Source organism: Penaeus monodon, chromosome 3, assembly GCF_015228065.2.
Source record: "Penaeus monodon isolate SGIC_2016 chromosome 3, NSTDA_Pmon_1, whole genome shotgun sequence".
Lineage (NCBI taxonomy): Eukaryota > Metazoa > Arthropoda > Malacostraca > Decapoda > Penaeidae > Penaeus > Penaeus monodon.
The window spans coordinates 17,491,573-17,508,319 of NC_051388.1; the positions used below are offsets into that span (position 1 = coordinate 17,491,573).

Here is a 16,747-nt window from a genome sequence, read left to right on the forward strand (position 1 = left end):
CCAGCCGAGCGGTGGACGGTACATCCGGGTCCACTGTGTGTTCAAGGTTACCTGGGGAATTATCTGCAGCGATCAACCTGCCCTGGATACCTGGAGAGGCCGTCACTTCACATGCATCCCAGCACACAGGTTACACGTCTTCCATGTGGCCATGAGGGAGACGTGGTCGCGTGACTGTCGTGTCTCCTCCTTCACTCCCTCCCCCTCCCTCCCGCCCCTCCTTCCTTTCTCTCTGTCACGTCACACGCCAGGATCAAAACAGATCCCGCGGACAAAAAAATAAAAGCGAGAAAGAGAGCGTTTCGTAGACGGGTGAGAGATGCGTGATCTCTGAAGACGATATCATTGCTAAGAGGGAAATGAAAGACTTGGTAGACTATGAACTATTTTAATCTACTTGCTTCGAGCGCGACGGTGAAGGTCTCGCGGGCATGGGCGTAGCGCTCGGACGGTCCCCTGCCGGCAAGAGGTGTCTGATACGAACCACCAGGAAGTGCGTATCTTCCGGTGTCTCGGCGCTTTCCTCCGCCTCTTCCCTCCGTCTCCTGTCGCCTAATAATTCCGCCGCGATCACTAATACCCGCCGTTTCCGCTACTTTTGATAGCGGCGCCGCCAGAATGCTTTAGTAGTTAGCTGTATTCTGATAAACTGAATTGGACTATGAACTGGACTCAACCACTTTGTTTGAGTTTCGTGCATGGAGCGCGGGCTGTGTATCATTCTAGCGTAGCATATGCGCTGCGGTTTGCGATGTTGAAGCTTTCCTGAGGAATGAGTGTCAAATTTCGATTGGTGGAAGACATTGGTTGTTTGTCAAGTCTTTTACCTGCAGGGGAAAAGTTGAATGCATTTGGAGCCATTTGTTCCAAAAGCCTTTGCTGAAAGAGTTACGTGGGCGAGGAGGTGTGGCCTCACGGTTGACCGCAGTCCCGAGTGCGCGGAATGTAAGTTCACGTTGTTAGGGTACGGCATTCTCGGAGCACTTGCGGCCCAAGGGGCGGAAGTGAGCAGCGGCATGTGAGCGACAGGTGCGGCATACCTGTGGCCGCACTCACGCTCGCGCTCACGCTCCGCCTGCTTTCCTCCATGTTAACACAACTGACCAGAACCACCTGAGAAGCTAGTTGCGCCTTCTCATGCGTAGCAGCCAAGTTACGTCTTGACGAGGAAATAACAGTAGTAGTTGTGGCGTCATTCAACTTCCACACGATCGCAACGTGAAGGAAGAACCCGACACCTGCCTATCTCTACCCGAAGACGTGGCTTCGTGGTTCTAGGGAGAGGGGCGGGAGGGGCGTGCGAGGGAGGGGCCGGCCGTAGAGAGGAAAGAGAAAGGGAAGTGATAGTTGCTTTGGGCCAGGAAGCGACAGAAGAAAAACGGCCTAGGCTGTATACGGCGCCGGGAGAAAGGTGGAGCAGGTGAGTCAGTGTGATCGTAGGCGATAGTAGACGGAGGCAGGAACAGAATTGATGATGGTGGCGAATTAGAATTCTGCTTTCTCGGCGCGAAAAGAGACTTCAGGGGCTGCACGAGAGGGGAGGTATAAGCAGAATACTTAGCAAGGAAGAGTCATCAGCCTGTTGCCTTTGCATTTTTCGCACGCATCCGCGGGTGAGCGCGCCGAGACCGAGAGCGAAGTGACAGCGGCACGGAGAGGCCGCATAAGCGTGATGACGGGGGAAGCGGCCCGCGGCCAGGTTGACGAGCTGTTTACTGCAGCATGTTGAGCCGCTTCATATAAGGTGTTCCTTAAGCAGGCCAGGTGAACACGCCCCGCCAACACCTGTTTTCGCTGCGGATGACGGTGCATCGGCCCAGCCCCCGCCCTCAACGGTGCACATTAACACATGGGCGGCAGGTGAACGTTACATCGAGCCTCGGATGGCACAAGTGGCGGTGGCTCGAGGTGCGCGGAGGATGATGGCAAAGAGGATTGGGCAAAGGAGGCGGTGTTTACTCTAAAAGTCTTGCCCTTGAACTAGCCAGGCACCTACGCTTAACCCTCCCGCCCGCGGCGAGCTCAACTGCGTTTCCCGCCAAAACGTCGCAGCATTGTATGTCCGACTGACCCGAAGGTATTTTTAGCCGTGACTGGAATTTTCAGGTTTCTTTTTTTCATTCTTTCTGCCGGGGAGACCAAGCAAGGACGTTTTGTATGGGTGATCTCCTCGAATGATTACGTGCTCGAACCTTAGCGGAACCTACATCTGGCAGCCTTACCCTTGACTCAACCTTGGTTTCTGAGTTCCGGTTAGGTAATTTGTGGATTCCTCGAGCTTTTTGCTTTTGTTTTGTTTTTCCTTTTCCTCCTTCCCTCCTTTCGTCCTCCTCTTCCTTCCTCCTCCTCCCTCGCCTCTGCCATCGTTGAGGGGAGATGTTGCCAAGGTTTTGTGGGGATCGTAGGTCGTGGGTGGGTGGGGGGCGAGAGCGAGGTGAGAAGTGGGGTGGCCGTGGGTCAAGTGGAAGCGCTCGGGATACCCGGATTTTAATGGAATTTCATCCTCCTGTTTGTTTTCGGGGCCTTGTTTTCCTTCTCTCTTCGAGTCGGCTCTGGGGGCCCGCGATAGCCCCGCGTCATGTTTCTTCTACCGCTGGTTCCCTCGTTTCGATTTTTCTCTTCATTTTTAGCAGGGTCATCTCGTTTCGCTATGGTTTCGCCATTATTTCGCCTGCTTCCCTCTCCTCTCTCTCTCCTCTCTCTCTCTCTCCTCTCTCTCTCCTCTCTCTCCGCTCTCTCTCCTCTCTCTCCGCTCTCTCTCTCTCTCTTCTCTCTCTCTCTTCTCCCTCCCTCCCTCCCTCCCTCCCTCCCTCCCTCTCCCACTCCCTCTCCCGCCACTTTGCTTCTTTCCCTCTTTATCTCCCTTTCTCTCTCTGTCCTTCCTTGTGTCCTCTTCTCTCTCTGTCCTTCCTTTTGTCCCCTTCTCTCTCTCCCTCTCTCTCTTTCGTCCTTACCCACTTGTTCCTCACACATCCCAAGGCCTCGCTCTCATCGTCAGACCACCTGCCCATCACCCGCAACCCTTCCACCCGCCAGCAGGCCGCAGCTGGTGCCGCCCTGTCATTACACCCCGCCCCTCTTTCTACCCCCACTCCCTCTTTTCCTCTACCCCATCTCTCTCTCTCTCTCTCTCTCTCTCTCTCTCTCTCTCTCTCTCTCTCTCTCTCTCTCTCTCTCTCTCTATCTCTCTCTCCCTCTCCTCTCCTCTCCTCCCCTCCCCTCCTCCCCTCCCCTCCCTTCCCCCCCTCCCCTCCCTCTCCTTCCCTCCCTCTCTCCTTACCTACCCCCCTCACTCTCTCTTCTTCCCTTCCTTGCTTTCCTTCCCTCCCTCTCCCCCCTCTCTCCTCTCCTCTCCTCTCCTCTCCCCCTGTAACCTTCTTTTCTAATCCCGCCGCACTCCTCCCATCTGCCAGTTCTTCTCCCCTTCCTCTCCCCCTTTCTCTGTTACCCTTACCAGCCCTCCTATCCACCCACCCACCTGTCCCTCATCCATCCCAGTTGAAAACAACTTTTATTTTTTTTCATGGATCAACTCAAACCTTGTCCCCCTTACGCCACCTCTGTCTTTCTTCGTTATCTGTGCCTCTTCCTCCTCTCCTCTCTTCTTTCCCTTGGATACGGACCCGGGACTCCCCTTGCTCTGCCCTTTCCACCCCCTCCCCCCTCCCCCGTCCACATTCTCATGACGTATCCGTCCCCCTTACCCTCTCCTCTCCCCCTTCCTTCTCCCTTTGTCCCTTGCCTTCCTCCCTCTTCCCTTGCCTCACCACCCCACCCTTCTCTCTGGCCCACTCTCTCCGACCCTTCCCCCTCTCTTCTTCCCCCTCCTAACCTTCACGCTGTCCCCCTCTCTCCCTCCTTTCCTTACTCCCTCCCTCCCACATCCTTTTGCCTCACCTTCTCCCTCCCCCGTTCTCTCCCCCTCTCTTCATCCTCCACCTTTCTTTGCTTCTCACTCCCTCTCTCTTCTCCTTTCACCCTTTCCCCCAATCTTATTCCCAAAGCACCCCCACCCTCTCACATTTATTTCAGCCCCCCCTCCCCCATCCTTACCTTCTTTTCCCCTTCCCTCTTCCCGCACCACCCGACTCCCCCTACTACCCTTCCCCCTTTCCCTCCTCTCCATGTCCTTCCTCCCTTCTCTTCTCTTGCCCCTCCTCCCACCCCCCCCCTCTCCCTGCCCTTCCTCCCATCTCTTGCTCCTCCTCCCTCCCCTTGCCCCTCCTCCCTCCCCTTGCCCTTCCTCCCTCCCCTTGTCCTTCCTCCCTCCCCTTGTCCCACCTCCCCCGCCTCCCACTTCTCCTTCCTCGACAGCAATCTCAAGGCCAGGTATTTTGTAATCCTCGGTATTTGTCGTGGTATTTGCCGGGAGTGGGTTCGGTATGTCAGTGCTGCGGACAGTAGTGAGGTGGGTGGAGAAGTTGGGAATACGTGGGAAGGGGTGAGGTGGTTGGGAATGAGGAGAAGAGGTTGGGGGGAGGGAAACGGGAGGGAAGGGGAGTAGGAAAGAAGGTGGGTGTGGCACAGTGTGTGGATGTAAATGGAGGGTAGAGAAGGAATGGAAGACGAGGGGGAAAGAGTAGGAGGAGACGGGGGTAGAACGGATTCGGCATTAGGTATGCGAGAGAGAGAGAGAGAGAGGGGTAGGGGGAGAGAGAGAGAGAGAGGGGTAGGGAGAGAGAGAGAGAGGGGGGTAGGGAGAGAGAGAGAGAGAGGGTAGGGGAGAGAGAGAGAAGGAGGGTAGGAGAGAGAGAGAGAGAGGAGGGAGAGAGAGAGAGAGAGAGAGAGAGAGAGAGAGAGAGAGAGAGAGAGAGAGAGAGAGAGAATTAAAGACACACTTGTCTGATGTGTATACAGTAACGGTAGATGACGAAGGTAAATGTCTGTTTATCAGTCTGTCTGTCTGTCTGTCTGTCTTTAGAGTTAGACAAGGTTCAAGGTCACACGTCTGCTTGTTGCCGAGCCGTCCGGCGGGTCCGCAGGTGGAAAGCAAGGAGAGCTGGACCGGCTGAGAAGAGTGAAAATGGTGATGATAATGGTGTCGATGGAGTTAGTGAAGGTGATCGTAATAACGAAGAGGATGGTGACAGTGATCGTGATAATGATGACGAAATGAAGTGATGTTTATGGTGAATGTGATGACATCGAAAAGGATAAGGATGATGATGATATGATGATGACAGGACTTGATCCTAACAAAATTCTTTGGCACATTTCCTGGCTTTTCCCCCTGAAGAGATTTGTCTTATGACTAGGACTGAGTCATAAAAATGCTTAAAGGCAGATACGGAAAGAGAAAAAGCACAGAAGACGGCGCAGGAGACCGCGACCCAGGTGAATCCTATCGACGCAAATAAGCCCCGAGTCCGCACCGTCATCCTCGCTAGAGAAGATACCCAATAACCCCATAACACGCACGACGAACAGAAGAAAGGGTCGGGAAGGCGGGCAACGATAACTGCCACGAAGCGTCTGTCGTGGGCGTGAGCGACGCGGGGCGGGCGTGAGCGTGCTGCGGAGGCTCCTCAAGTCACGCGCTCTCTCCCGCCTTCCCCGCCCACGTCTGAATTTTTGCAGAAGTTACTTTGGAAAAGTCTTGGACGAAGGAGGATAGGTCCGCTTTGATTAATTATCATCGCCAATGCCGCCATTATCATTATCACGCAATATCACAACCAAGGTCTAAATAGATGCGTAGACCTTGATCACAACCGTCACGTGCTGCTGCTAAAACTGGCATTTTCGCTTCGCTAGCATCGTTGTTATTGCTCACATGTCAGTAAGCTAACTTCATGCACTAATACGTGAGCGAGTGACAGCAAGTGAGTGCATGATTTAGCGAGTGCGTGAGCGAAGGAGTGCGTGAGCGAAGGAGCGAGTGAGTGCATGAGTGCCGTTTCTCACACAGCGATGGCGGACCCCCTTTCACTCCCAGGCCTCTGCCGCCAAACGCGTTCCGTGTGTTGCTTTCCGGGGCCGCAAATCGCTTGTCGCCTTTTCTGGAAATAACAAAAGAAAATTCTTTAAATGAACATAAATAAACCTCTGCTGTAAAATGTTTCTCGGGCGGCGTCGCGTCATTCGCTGTTGTTGCACATCTGTCGCTTTTTTCAAGTCTTACAATATGCCGATGATATATGCGAGCGCGAGAAAACTCCCTGAGGTTTTCTTAACACCTCCCCTCCTCCCTCCCTCCCTCCACCCCTCCATCCCCTTTCCCCTCTACCCTTCCTCCCACCCTCTCTCCTTCCCAACTCTCCTACTCCCCGGCGCGCAGTAGTTATGTAGGGAAAAGGAAGAAGGGAGGAGAGGGGGGAGGGGGGAGTTCATGGAGTGTTCCGGTGTCGGTGACCTGGACGAGGACGACCACAAACCCCGCTCCCCCCCCCCCACCCCTCTACTCCCTATCTCCTCGTCACCCGCGTTCACACCTGCGCTACCACCTGCGGGGAATAATGAACTCGCCCCAAGGACACCTACCCCTTTCTTCCCCCTTCTCCCCTGCCCAAGTTAACTCCCTCTTTTTCGCAGTATCTCTTTTCTCCCCTCTTTTCCCCTCTTTCCCCATTTTTTCTCCCTCTTTCCCCCTCTGTCTCTCCTTTCGCAGCTGGGTGCGTGAGGTAGACGCACCTGCTCTCAGTGTATACGAACTCTTTTTGTATGAAAGCGCTGAATGGGGCAAGCATAATTGGTTCCTTACGCAGGGTTTATCAGCTGAGAGAGGCGGAATCGTGGAGGGAAATAGTTTCGTGAGAGTGGAGCCACCGCAGGCTTCCGGTGTGTGTGTTTGGACCCAACACCTGCCTGCCGAAGCTCGCCAGGAAGACGGGAAGGCGGGGGGGGGGGGCGAAGGAGGCTCTTAGGGAAGTAGAGCTCGCGGGAAGGAGTTCGATGGGAAGGTCCCATTCTTTCCTTTTGTTTTCCGTGTTCGCTGGTGGATGACTTGTGCGTCTGGTTCTGCGTGTTTGACGTTGGTGGCAGAGGGATAGTTTGTTACTAGTTTTGATTTAATAATTAATGTGCTTTTTATGCATATATATTGTCTTCTTTTCGGTTTCCCATGTACACATAGAGCTCGCGTGGAGATAGCCGTGATATACCTCCGTTTATATATTTAGAGCGTTGAAATAATCTTGTTCATATTTATATATTTATCCCCTCCCAGTCTCCCCTTTAACGCGCGCACACATCATGATGTAATGTCACACTTTGCCCCGTAGGTGATCACTTGATAAATGATACTCGCACCTGCCATGGTTTGAACACGTTTATTTTTTAAAGGTGCGAGTGAGAGAGAGAGAGAGAGAGAGAGAGAGAGAGAGAGAGAGAGAGAGAGAGAGAGAGAGAGAGAGAGAGAGAGCGTCATAACACTGCAGAGGCACGTCTCAGGACTGCTCTTTGTCCGAGAGTCATATGCTGTCTCCCAGGCCCCTTCGGCTCTTGCTCTCACACGCTGTATTATTGTGCCGCATTGGCCTAGCCTGACCTCTGAACAGGAAAGTTCAGAGAGGGGTGTGTACATGCATGCTTTACAGTGTGTGATGGATTTAAACGCGTGAAAGAGTGTGTGTGTGTGTGTGTGTGTGTGTGTGTGTGTGTGTGTGTGTGTGTGTGTGTGTGTGTGTGTGTGTGTGAGCGAAAGTGTGTGTGAGCGCGCGCGTGCGTGCGCGCATACAATACATAAATACAAAGAGAGAGAGAGAGAGAGAGAGAGAGAGAGAGAGAGAGAGAGAGAGAGAGAGAGAGAGGGAGGGAGGGAGGGAGGGAGGGAGGGAAGAAGGGAGGGAGAGAGGGAAGGAGAGAGGGATGGTAGGGGAAGGGGCAGGGGCTGGGAGAGAGCATGGAAGGCGATGGTGCAGGCGGCCTTGAGGCAGTATCACGGGCGAGAACATCTTAGTGATGGCTGTGAAGGATGTAGAGGCCCTCCTGCGCCGCCACCCGTAGCCGCCAAGGTCAGCTTGTCGCACGCCAGCGCCAGCGCCCCCTCCGCACCTGTTTCTCTTCACCGACATGCCCTCGCCTCCTCCGCCAGCACCGGCAGGTGGGGGAGGCCCAAGAGGCAGATGGTACACAGGTGGCACGCAGGGCCGAGGCACAGCGAGCACAGGTGGTGCACAGTCGGCCGGGAGAGGGTCGCGGATGGCTGGTGACAAAGGAGAGCCGTGTCCTTGACAGAGTGACGGATCCTGCATGAGAGAGACTACAGTATGTGCGTGTCGTGCCCAGCCCCCCCCCCTCCTCCTTATCCTTCTCCCTTCATCCCTCCTCCTGCTCTCTCCCTCACCTCTCCCTCTCCCCTCCTTCTCCCCTCCCCGTCCTACCACTCCCAGCTCCCCGCCCGAGTCTGTTTATCTTTTCCTTTGGCTGTGTCTTACCTTTTTTCTTGCCTTTTCTTGTCGCTTGAGAGGGAGGGAAGAAGAGAGAATAATAGCAATAATAATAATTATGATAATGATAATAAGAGGAAGAAGAAAAAGAAGAAGAGAAAGAAGAAGAAAAAGAAGAAGAGAAAGAAGAAGAAAAAGAAGAAGAGAAAGAAGAGGAGGAAGTGTAAAAAACGACGAACAAACTTTTTCGTTTTCGAGATAAGAAAACGTGTGTGACAAATGAGAGAAACGCAAAAAACGAAAGAAAAGGGAAGGAGAGGAGAGAAGAAAGAGAGGGGAAAGATGAACGTCACACGACGGAGGCACTGCAGCATCTGCACCTGCCCCACATGTTCACCTCGATGCCTTTCAGGGTGTGGTGCGGCGGCGGTGGCGGTAACCTGAGATGTGTCGCTCGCAGGTGGCGCGGCCGACGACATGTGTAGTCCTTGTCGGGTGGCGCAACGACGTGTCCGTTGGTGTGCGTGCGTGTGACTGTGTGTGTGTATGGGGGGGGGGATATGAGTGTGTTGTGTGTTTTTGTGCGTGCGTAGGGCGGAAGGGGACCATGTGTTTATTGTGTTGTGTGCTTGCATGCTTGTTTATGTCCGCGTATACCATAAGGTATGTATGAATGAATTTGTATTCACTTATGAACACGATCGCTGGAAAAGGCTCACCTCGAAAAGGTCACTTACAAAGCCTCGAGAAAGACGAAATAGGAACGTGAAGTTGGCCACTCGCAGGGGCCGAACGAACCGCCGCTCGCTCGTAAGTGTGGGAAGTTCACGAGGCGTGCGAGCGCTGGCGGAGTCTCGCCCCCGACATCTGTCCTGGAAGGCGGCGGCGGAAGTTATTTTAGCGCGACCATACATTAAAGAGTAATTACGTGAGAGAGAAAGGGAAAGAGAGGGAGGGAAGGGAGGCAGACAGAGATAGTGATAAGAGGTAAGAGACGGAGAGAGCGAGAGGGACAGGATAGGAAAACTGTGGGGAAGGAGCAGGGAAGAAGGGGAGATGTATTATTGCAAGAAGAAAAGTTTCGCTACATATATTATCATACGCGCACGCGCGCAAACACACACACGCACGCACGCGCACGCACACGCACACGCACACGCACACACACACACACACACACACACACACACACACACACACACACACACACACACACACACACACACACACACACACACTGCCTCAGGCACGCACGCACATACTTACACACGTGTAGATTTTACCAAGTCTGGTAGAGGGAATGGGAGATGGTCGGGCACAATGATGTTATCAGAATTGCAGTTGTGCCACCAAAGCTAGACAAGACCAAGTATGGCATCCCGCCGTACTCAGGCCTTCTCAGCATCTCCGTGCTCCAACCTTCAGGTCCAATGTGTTATGTAGAACACAGGCAGGGATTAGCGAAATGTCCACCGAATATTTTGTTAGCTTTGAAAACGTGAACACACACCTGGTTGGAGGGGATTTACCGTCCGCTATGGGCGAAGAGTGCCAGGTTGCCCGTCGCTAGTTATGTCACGTTCGTGGATTTGAAGACTACCGTTCTAGAAGAAACAGCTCGAGGGGAACATCAGTGTGACGTTTGGGACAAGCGTGAGGATGTGCACACCCGTCGACACTTGGCTGTGTTGGGTCGTGTTTCCTCTCCGTCCCTCCCCCTTCCCCGTGGCTCGAACCGGTGTCCAGTTCGTATTATAATTTGCCATACATACGTGCCTAGTGGTGGGGTGGCAGAGGTACAGCGGCGGCGCTGCCAGTACGTCGCGGGTGGGGAGCCGCGACAGATGTGCGTGCGCTGCGGCTGCCTTCGTTGTGTAGGTGTACAAGTGCAGTTGTTCTGCGTTCCTCACACGCTTGTCGTCTCGTGGGGATTTTAGGTGGTGCAACTATATTTCCCAGGACGTGTTTGGAAGAAAGTCTGTGTCGGAGAAAATGAATGATGTGTTGAGCAAGTATTGAGAAACATGTTCAGTGAGCGACGCAGCTGTGTGACCACTTGGTTGAGTATTATCGCACAGCCGCCAGCACCGGCAACCATCTGGCGCAGCAGAGAGTTGCTGTATACTATTTTACCGTGCAAACACCAGACACAACAAAACTGTTTTGGTGTTGTGTTCCAGGGCATGCGGAAATGTGAGAACGCTTATGCTAAATATTGCCGAGCGAAAAGCGAAGTGCTGCGGCCGGTCAAAAGATCGCGGAGTGCGTTAACATGTTTACACGTGTGTTAGACGCTGTTCGAGAGGAAGGCTTTGGCGTATGTAGAGTGCTTGGTCATGATGTCTCACGTAGCGACACCTGGCAAGTCGCGTTCTGTCCCCCAGATGTGCCCCCCGCTCCCCTTCCCCTCCCCCCACGCGGCATGACGTTACGCGGGTGACATGTGTGATGGGCAGACCCCAGCTGTTACTCTCAGCATTACTGTATCTCGATCTCTCCCCTTCGAGTTCTCCCTCCCGTTTATCAGCGCATCGCGTTCCCGGGGAGGCGTTGCGTCATTTCAATCCTACGTTAACCCCCGACAGCCCGAGGATGGGTGCAGACGGAACAGCATGTGACCGAGATTTATTACTGAAGAGTCACTGAAGTAGAGCCCCAGGGAGCGCGCGGTAGCATGAAGGGAGAGAGAGAGAGAGAGAGAGAGAGAGAGAGAGAGAGAGAGAGAGAGAGAGAGAGAGAGAGAGAGAGAGAGAGAGAGAGAGAGAGAGAGAGAGAGATGGGGTTAGCGTAATGGAATAGAAAGAGAGAGCAATAGTTGGGAGTGATAGAGGAAAAGAAAGCTAGTGAAGAAGGGGAAGAGAGAGAGAGAGAGAGAGAGAGAGAGGGAGGGAGGGAGAAAGAGAGGAGCCAGCCACGTGTGGAAAGGCCTCCGAACATCTGCCAGGGCCGCTACACTTGCTCGTCATGCTCACTAATTAATGCACATTCCAGAGTGAGCGTAGACTGGACTGCGAGGTGGCGGTCGTGCAAGAAGGCCGCTACGTGTAGTTAACATGCACTCTGACAGGTCTCTTCTTTCCTCCTCCTCCTCCTCCTCCTCCCCCAACCTTCCCCTCCCCCTCCCTTCCTCCCTCCCCCCAAGTCAAGGTCCGCAACACGGCTCTGCTGGGTATTACCTACAAGGTCACAATATATTTAGCTAGCCAATAGCCTCTGCGGCGGTGGGTGGAGAAGGTGGTCCTACCCGGCCCGCGCCACGATGCCACGCTTGTACCCGGAAAGTTGTCTATCATGGCCCGACACCTGCACCAGGTTCTGTTACACATGCGAGGCGTCCGCTAATTCTGGCTTCCGCTCTTCTCGCCTATCTTCACGGCGCTCCAGCCCGTGTCTCGTCCCGCAAGAGCCTCGTCATTTGCTCTCTCTCTCTCTCTCTCTCTCTCTCTCTCTCTCTCTCTCTCTCTCTCTCTCTCCCCTCCCCTCCCTCCCCTCCCTTCCCTCCTCTCTCTCACTCTCCTCTCTCTCCCCTTTCCCCCCCCCTCCCCCCTCCCTCTCCTCTCCCTCTCTCCCTCCCTCTCTCCTCCCTCTCCCTCGCTCTCCCCCCTCCTTCCCCTCCCCCTCTCCTCCCTCTATCCCCTCTCCTTCTCCTTCTCCTTCTCCTTCTCCTTCTCCTTCTCCTTCTCCTTCTCCTTCTCCTTCTCCTTCTCCTTCTCCTTCTCCTTCTCCTTCTCCTCCTCCTCCTCCTCCTCCTCCTCCTCCTCCTCCTTCACCTTCTCCGTTTCCTCTCTCTCTCTCTCCCTATCTATCTATCTATCTATCTATTTATCTATCTCCTCCTCCGTTTCCTCTCTCTCTCTCTCTCTCTCTCTCTCTCTCTCTTTTTTCTCTTCTCTCCTCTCCTCTCCTCTCCTCTCCTTTCTCCCTCCCCCCCCCCCCTCCCTCCCTCCCTCTTTCTTTCTCCCCTCTCTCTTTCCCCTCTCCCTTTCTCTCTTTCCCTCTTCCTCCCCCCCCTCCTTTTCTCTCTTCCTCCCTTCCTCCCTCCTTCGCTCTCCCTTTCTCTTGATACTTTCCTTTCTTATCCTTTCCTCTCCTCTCACCACATTTCTTTTCCTCTCTTTGCACTCTTTTTAATTTCTTCTTCTTTCTGCTCTTCATCCCCTTCTCTCCTTTAAATTGAACTCTAGACATATCCAAGTGCGTTGTACTTCGAAGCAAAAACAAAGAAGTGGCCGTTAGGGGCGGTTTTCTTGTGACAGTTCTTGATTTTCAGATTTTTTTTCTTCATATTTTGCCCCAAGATTTTGATCGGCGTAAGATATTACAAGTATATTAAAGAAGCAAATTAAAGGTGTAATGCCCATGACCGAGACCTGAAAAAATCGAGAGATCACAATCATTATTACACGGTCGTCGCTTACCCGGGCACAGTCTCGCCTATCGAGACTCAGCTGCGAAAAAAAAAATGAAAAGCTGAAGAAGGAAAGAAAACTTTTTCATTTTCTCGCTGACTAAAGATTGGGTGGTGGTTGAAGACGAACGAGGGCGGGGACGCTACATGCTTGCCCGGCGTTGGGACGTCTCTGGGTCAGGCGGTGGCCGTGGGCGCCTTCCGCGTGGCACTCCGGCGGCAGATAGTATATCTTGATGGTGTCTCGTTATCAGTTCGCTTCGGCGGCAGCGGTGGCAAGGCTCGCGCGGGATCTGCGTGTTGGCTGCTCCACTTACACGGGCTGGGGGCGGGCCAGTGCCAGGGGCCATGAATGAGATCTCTGCGCCACGCATAAAAACTTGTCCTTCAAGGTCGCCCACCTACCTGCTCGCTGCAACCCATCCTTGGCTGACCCGCCTCCCTGTCCCAGGTAGCCTTGGATAGCCCCACTGACCCACCTGCCTGTCCTGGGTAGCCTTGGATAGCCCCACTGACCCGTTTACCTGTCCCCTGATGCCTTAGATAGCACCTGTGACCCGCATGCTTGTCCTGGGCAACCCGTAAGACTCCGAGACCTCGCCCGCCTTGTACTGGTGGCCATGGCTATACAACTCGTCTTGACCTGTAGCCCAAGATAGTTCTCATTCATCTGATTCTCTGTCCCGGGTAGCCCAGACTTGCCATGCTGAATCTCCTCGCCATCCTCCTGGATAGCCTTGGCTAGTCCTGGTGACTCTAATCGGAAATGCGCCCGGGCAGAGGGTCAGCGGCGCAATTCCTGGCATAGCTGGTGTGGGAGGAGCCAATGGCAGTGCAGTGGCGTCAGCATCGGAGGAATTGGCTCGTAATTGGGTTGCGGAAGATGTCCTCGGCGGAGGTTGGGTTGAGGCCCGTGTACAGGTGGTCAAGAACCGCAAAGTGCTGCGATCGAATCCTGTGGCTGCCGATGTCTTGGTGGGCTATCGTTATTGCCATAGCGTTTTATATGAATTAGTTTCTTCTATTTATAATTGTTAAATGTACTCTTGGCATAACTAGACATACGACTTTTGATATGTTCCTCGTCCATCGCAACTTCGTTTGATGCCTTTTTCTCGTCCAAACAAACCTGCTAGCGACCTCATCCCGCGGAACGAAATCTGCCAAAAAGAATGTTCGTCGTCTCATGTTCCCATCCGGTCTTCGGTGTACGAGATCGCGGAGGAGGAGCGAGGGCGAGGAGTCTGGCAGGGGGCCAGGAGGAAACGCCGGCGCACTCGCTCCCTCGTGAGTGAAAGAGCCCAGTGTGTGCCCTCCCCGTCTGCTTCTACACCTTGTCTCCTCCGCGCGCCCCTCAGCCCTTTAGCCCTTGCACGTGCACTCGGACACGTTCCTGTACGCTATGCTCCCTTATTTTCGCTCTTGGATTGTGTATGTCTCCAGTCCTTCCTTCTGCATTTTCTTCTTTTCGTCGCACTCCCTCCTCTGTCTGCGTCGTATATTCAAGCGTCCCTTCTTCCACTTACGCCTCTGTTCCGCCGTTCTTTATCGTGTTTCTTTGGCGTGTTTCCGAGTATCAAAATGATTTTCTATTTTGCAGTTGTTCGCAATACCAATATTTTTTCAGTCAGTGAACTTGTTACTGCTGTTATGCGTATATATATATATATATATATATATATATATATATATATATATATATAATACATATGTGTGCATATATATGTATATGTATATTATTACGTGTGTGTGTATGAGTGTGTGCGTGCGCGCGCGTGTGCTTTGTTAATTAATTTATTACATAAATACTCAATTATATATATATATATATATATATATATATATATATATATTATGTATATATATATTACATATATATTACATATATAATATTGTATTTTATACACACGCACGCGCACACACACGCACACGCACACATATACACATATGTATACATATGTGTATGTATAAATGTGTATGTATGTATATGTATATGTATATATTTATGTGTATATATATATTATATATATATATAATATATATATATATATATATATATATATAATATATATATATATATATATATATATATATATATATATATATATATATATATATATATATAATGTGTGTGTATGTATATATAGATAGATATAGATGTGTATGATTATATATGAAACACGCATACTCGCTATACATTTATATGCAGTTTCATATATGTTTTATGACATTTGATATTTCATTTGCTATTATTCCTATATATACAAAAAATCCTTCTTGATATTACTTTTTATCTTCAATTTTTTGTCAATTCAGAATGTAATTCTAGAAAAAAAGATGTTACCCTGAAAAAAAAAAATCTCGCATCCACAGTTGCATAAAACATGGTTTACAAAAGCGAATATGCACATAACAGAGTTTTTATTTTCTCTCTCTTCTCCCGCAGAATAAACACGATGACGGACGAGCTCCTGTCACTTAAGTGGAATAATCACAAGTCCACTTTCGCTGATATCCTCACAATACTCAGGGACCAGGTGAGTCTGTCGGCTTTTTACCCCGGCTTCTGAGGCCGCGTCGCCTCTCCGGCCGCGGGGCACGCTGGAGGAGGACGGTGGGACGGTTATTGATTACTCTAATAACGGATTTTGATGATTATTGTTATTGTTGTTATTATCATCATCATCATCATAATCATAGCTATTGTTAGTTTTATTATTATTGTTGATGTTCTTTCGTTATTGTTGTTGTTATTATTATTATTATTATTATTATTATTATTATTATTATTTTCAGTATAATTATTTGTTATTGTTTCTGATTTTACTTTTTTACAATTATGTAAATAATTATAATGGTAACAATTATGGTAACAAAAACATCAAATTGATTATTTATAATGTTATTTTTGTAGTTATACAAATGATAATTGTAATGGTTGTTATTGGTGTTTTTATGGCAATGATAATATAGTAATTATAAAGGTAATGATATTATTACTGTAATTATTGTTATTATTATTTGTTATTATTATTATTATATTGTTATGAATCTTGTTTTGTTAATGTCCCAATTCTAATAATAATGACGATGATGATAAAAATGATCATGACGGAATGATTATAATGATAATGATGATTAATAACAATAATAATGGTTATGATAACAAAAATAATAAAAAATAGTACTATCAAAAAGTAATTGCCTCCACCACTACTGCTACTGTTATTGGCGAATATTTTGATGATGGAGCGATGGATGGACAGTATGTAAAGTAGGCGAGAGCTCAAGGAACCGTAAATGGATTAGTTGGACGAATGCACAAGTAGGGTAAATGAATAGGTGAATCGTCTGATGGACGGAGAACTTGGAGAGAAACGGGCTGGGTTTTGAAGTAATGGTTAGATAGATGCAGAGAGAGGGAGGGTAGATGCGAGACATGTAGACGATTTACGAATGTGAATTTGGCTGACGTCATCTGTGCTCAGTAGCGAGAAACAGGTGAAGTGTGACTGGGGAGCACGGCATCGGATTAATAATATTGGAGCATCAAGAATCATGAATTGGATTAGTTGTATCACGTCATGTCACACTCACGAGAGAGAGTTATCGGCTAGGGTAATTTGGATATGTTTCGTGGCCTATCAAAGAAAACTTTGTGGTTTCATGTTTTGTTTTGCATAAGGCAAGGAAGACAGTGAGATACTCATGTGTGTGAAAAGTGGCTGGTATTTATAATGCACTAGGCAGATGGGTTTCTGGTTCTGGTATTGGCAACAGCCGAAGACCAAATGAGTCTCGGCCAGGGTTAAAGAACCAGAAGTGATATTGTCCAATGTCTGCCAATATCCTAAAAGTATATGTGTTTATGTATGTACACTTTCAGACCACGCGCGCTCGCTCACGCACACATACACACACACGCACACGCACACGCAACACGCACACACACGCATGCACGCACACACACGCATGCACGCACACACACGCATGCACGCACACACACCAAGCA

The 16,747-nt window shown here is 50.6% G+C and overlaps 1 protein-coding gene across 1 annotated transcript in view; it reads left to right on the forward strand.

Annotated features, from left to right (window-relative positions):
* LOC119592741 (protein bric-a-brac 1-like) overlaps positions 1 to 16,747 on the forward strand; it is a gene marked incomplete in the record, with an annotated part of 38,840 nt that overhangs the window by 5,109 nt on the left and 16,984 nt on the right. Inside the window, 1 exon segment of the mRNA XM_037941679.1 lies at positions 15,182 to 15,272. Within this exon segment, the coding sequence (XP_037797607.1) occupies positions 15,182 to 15,272 (91 nt within the window).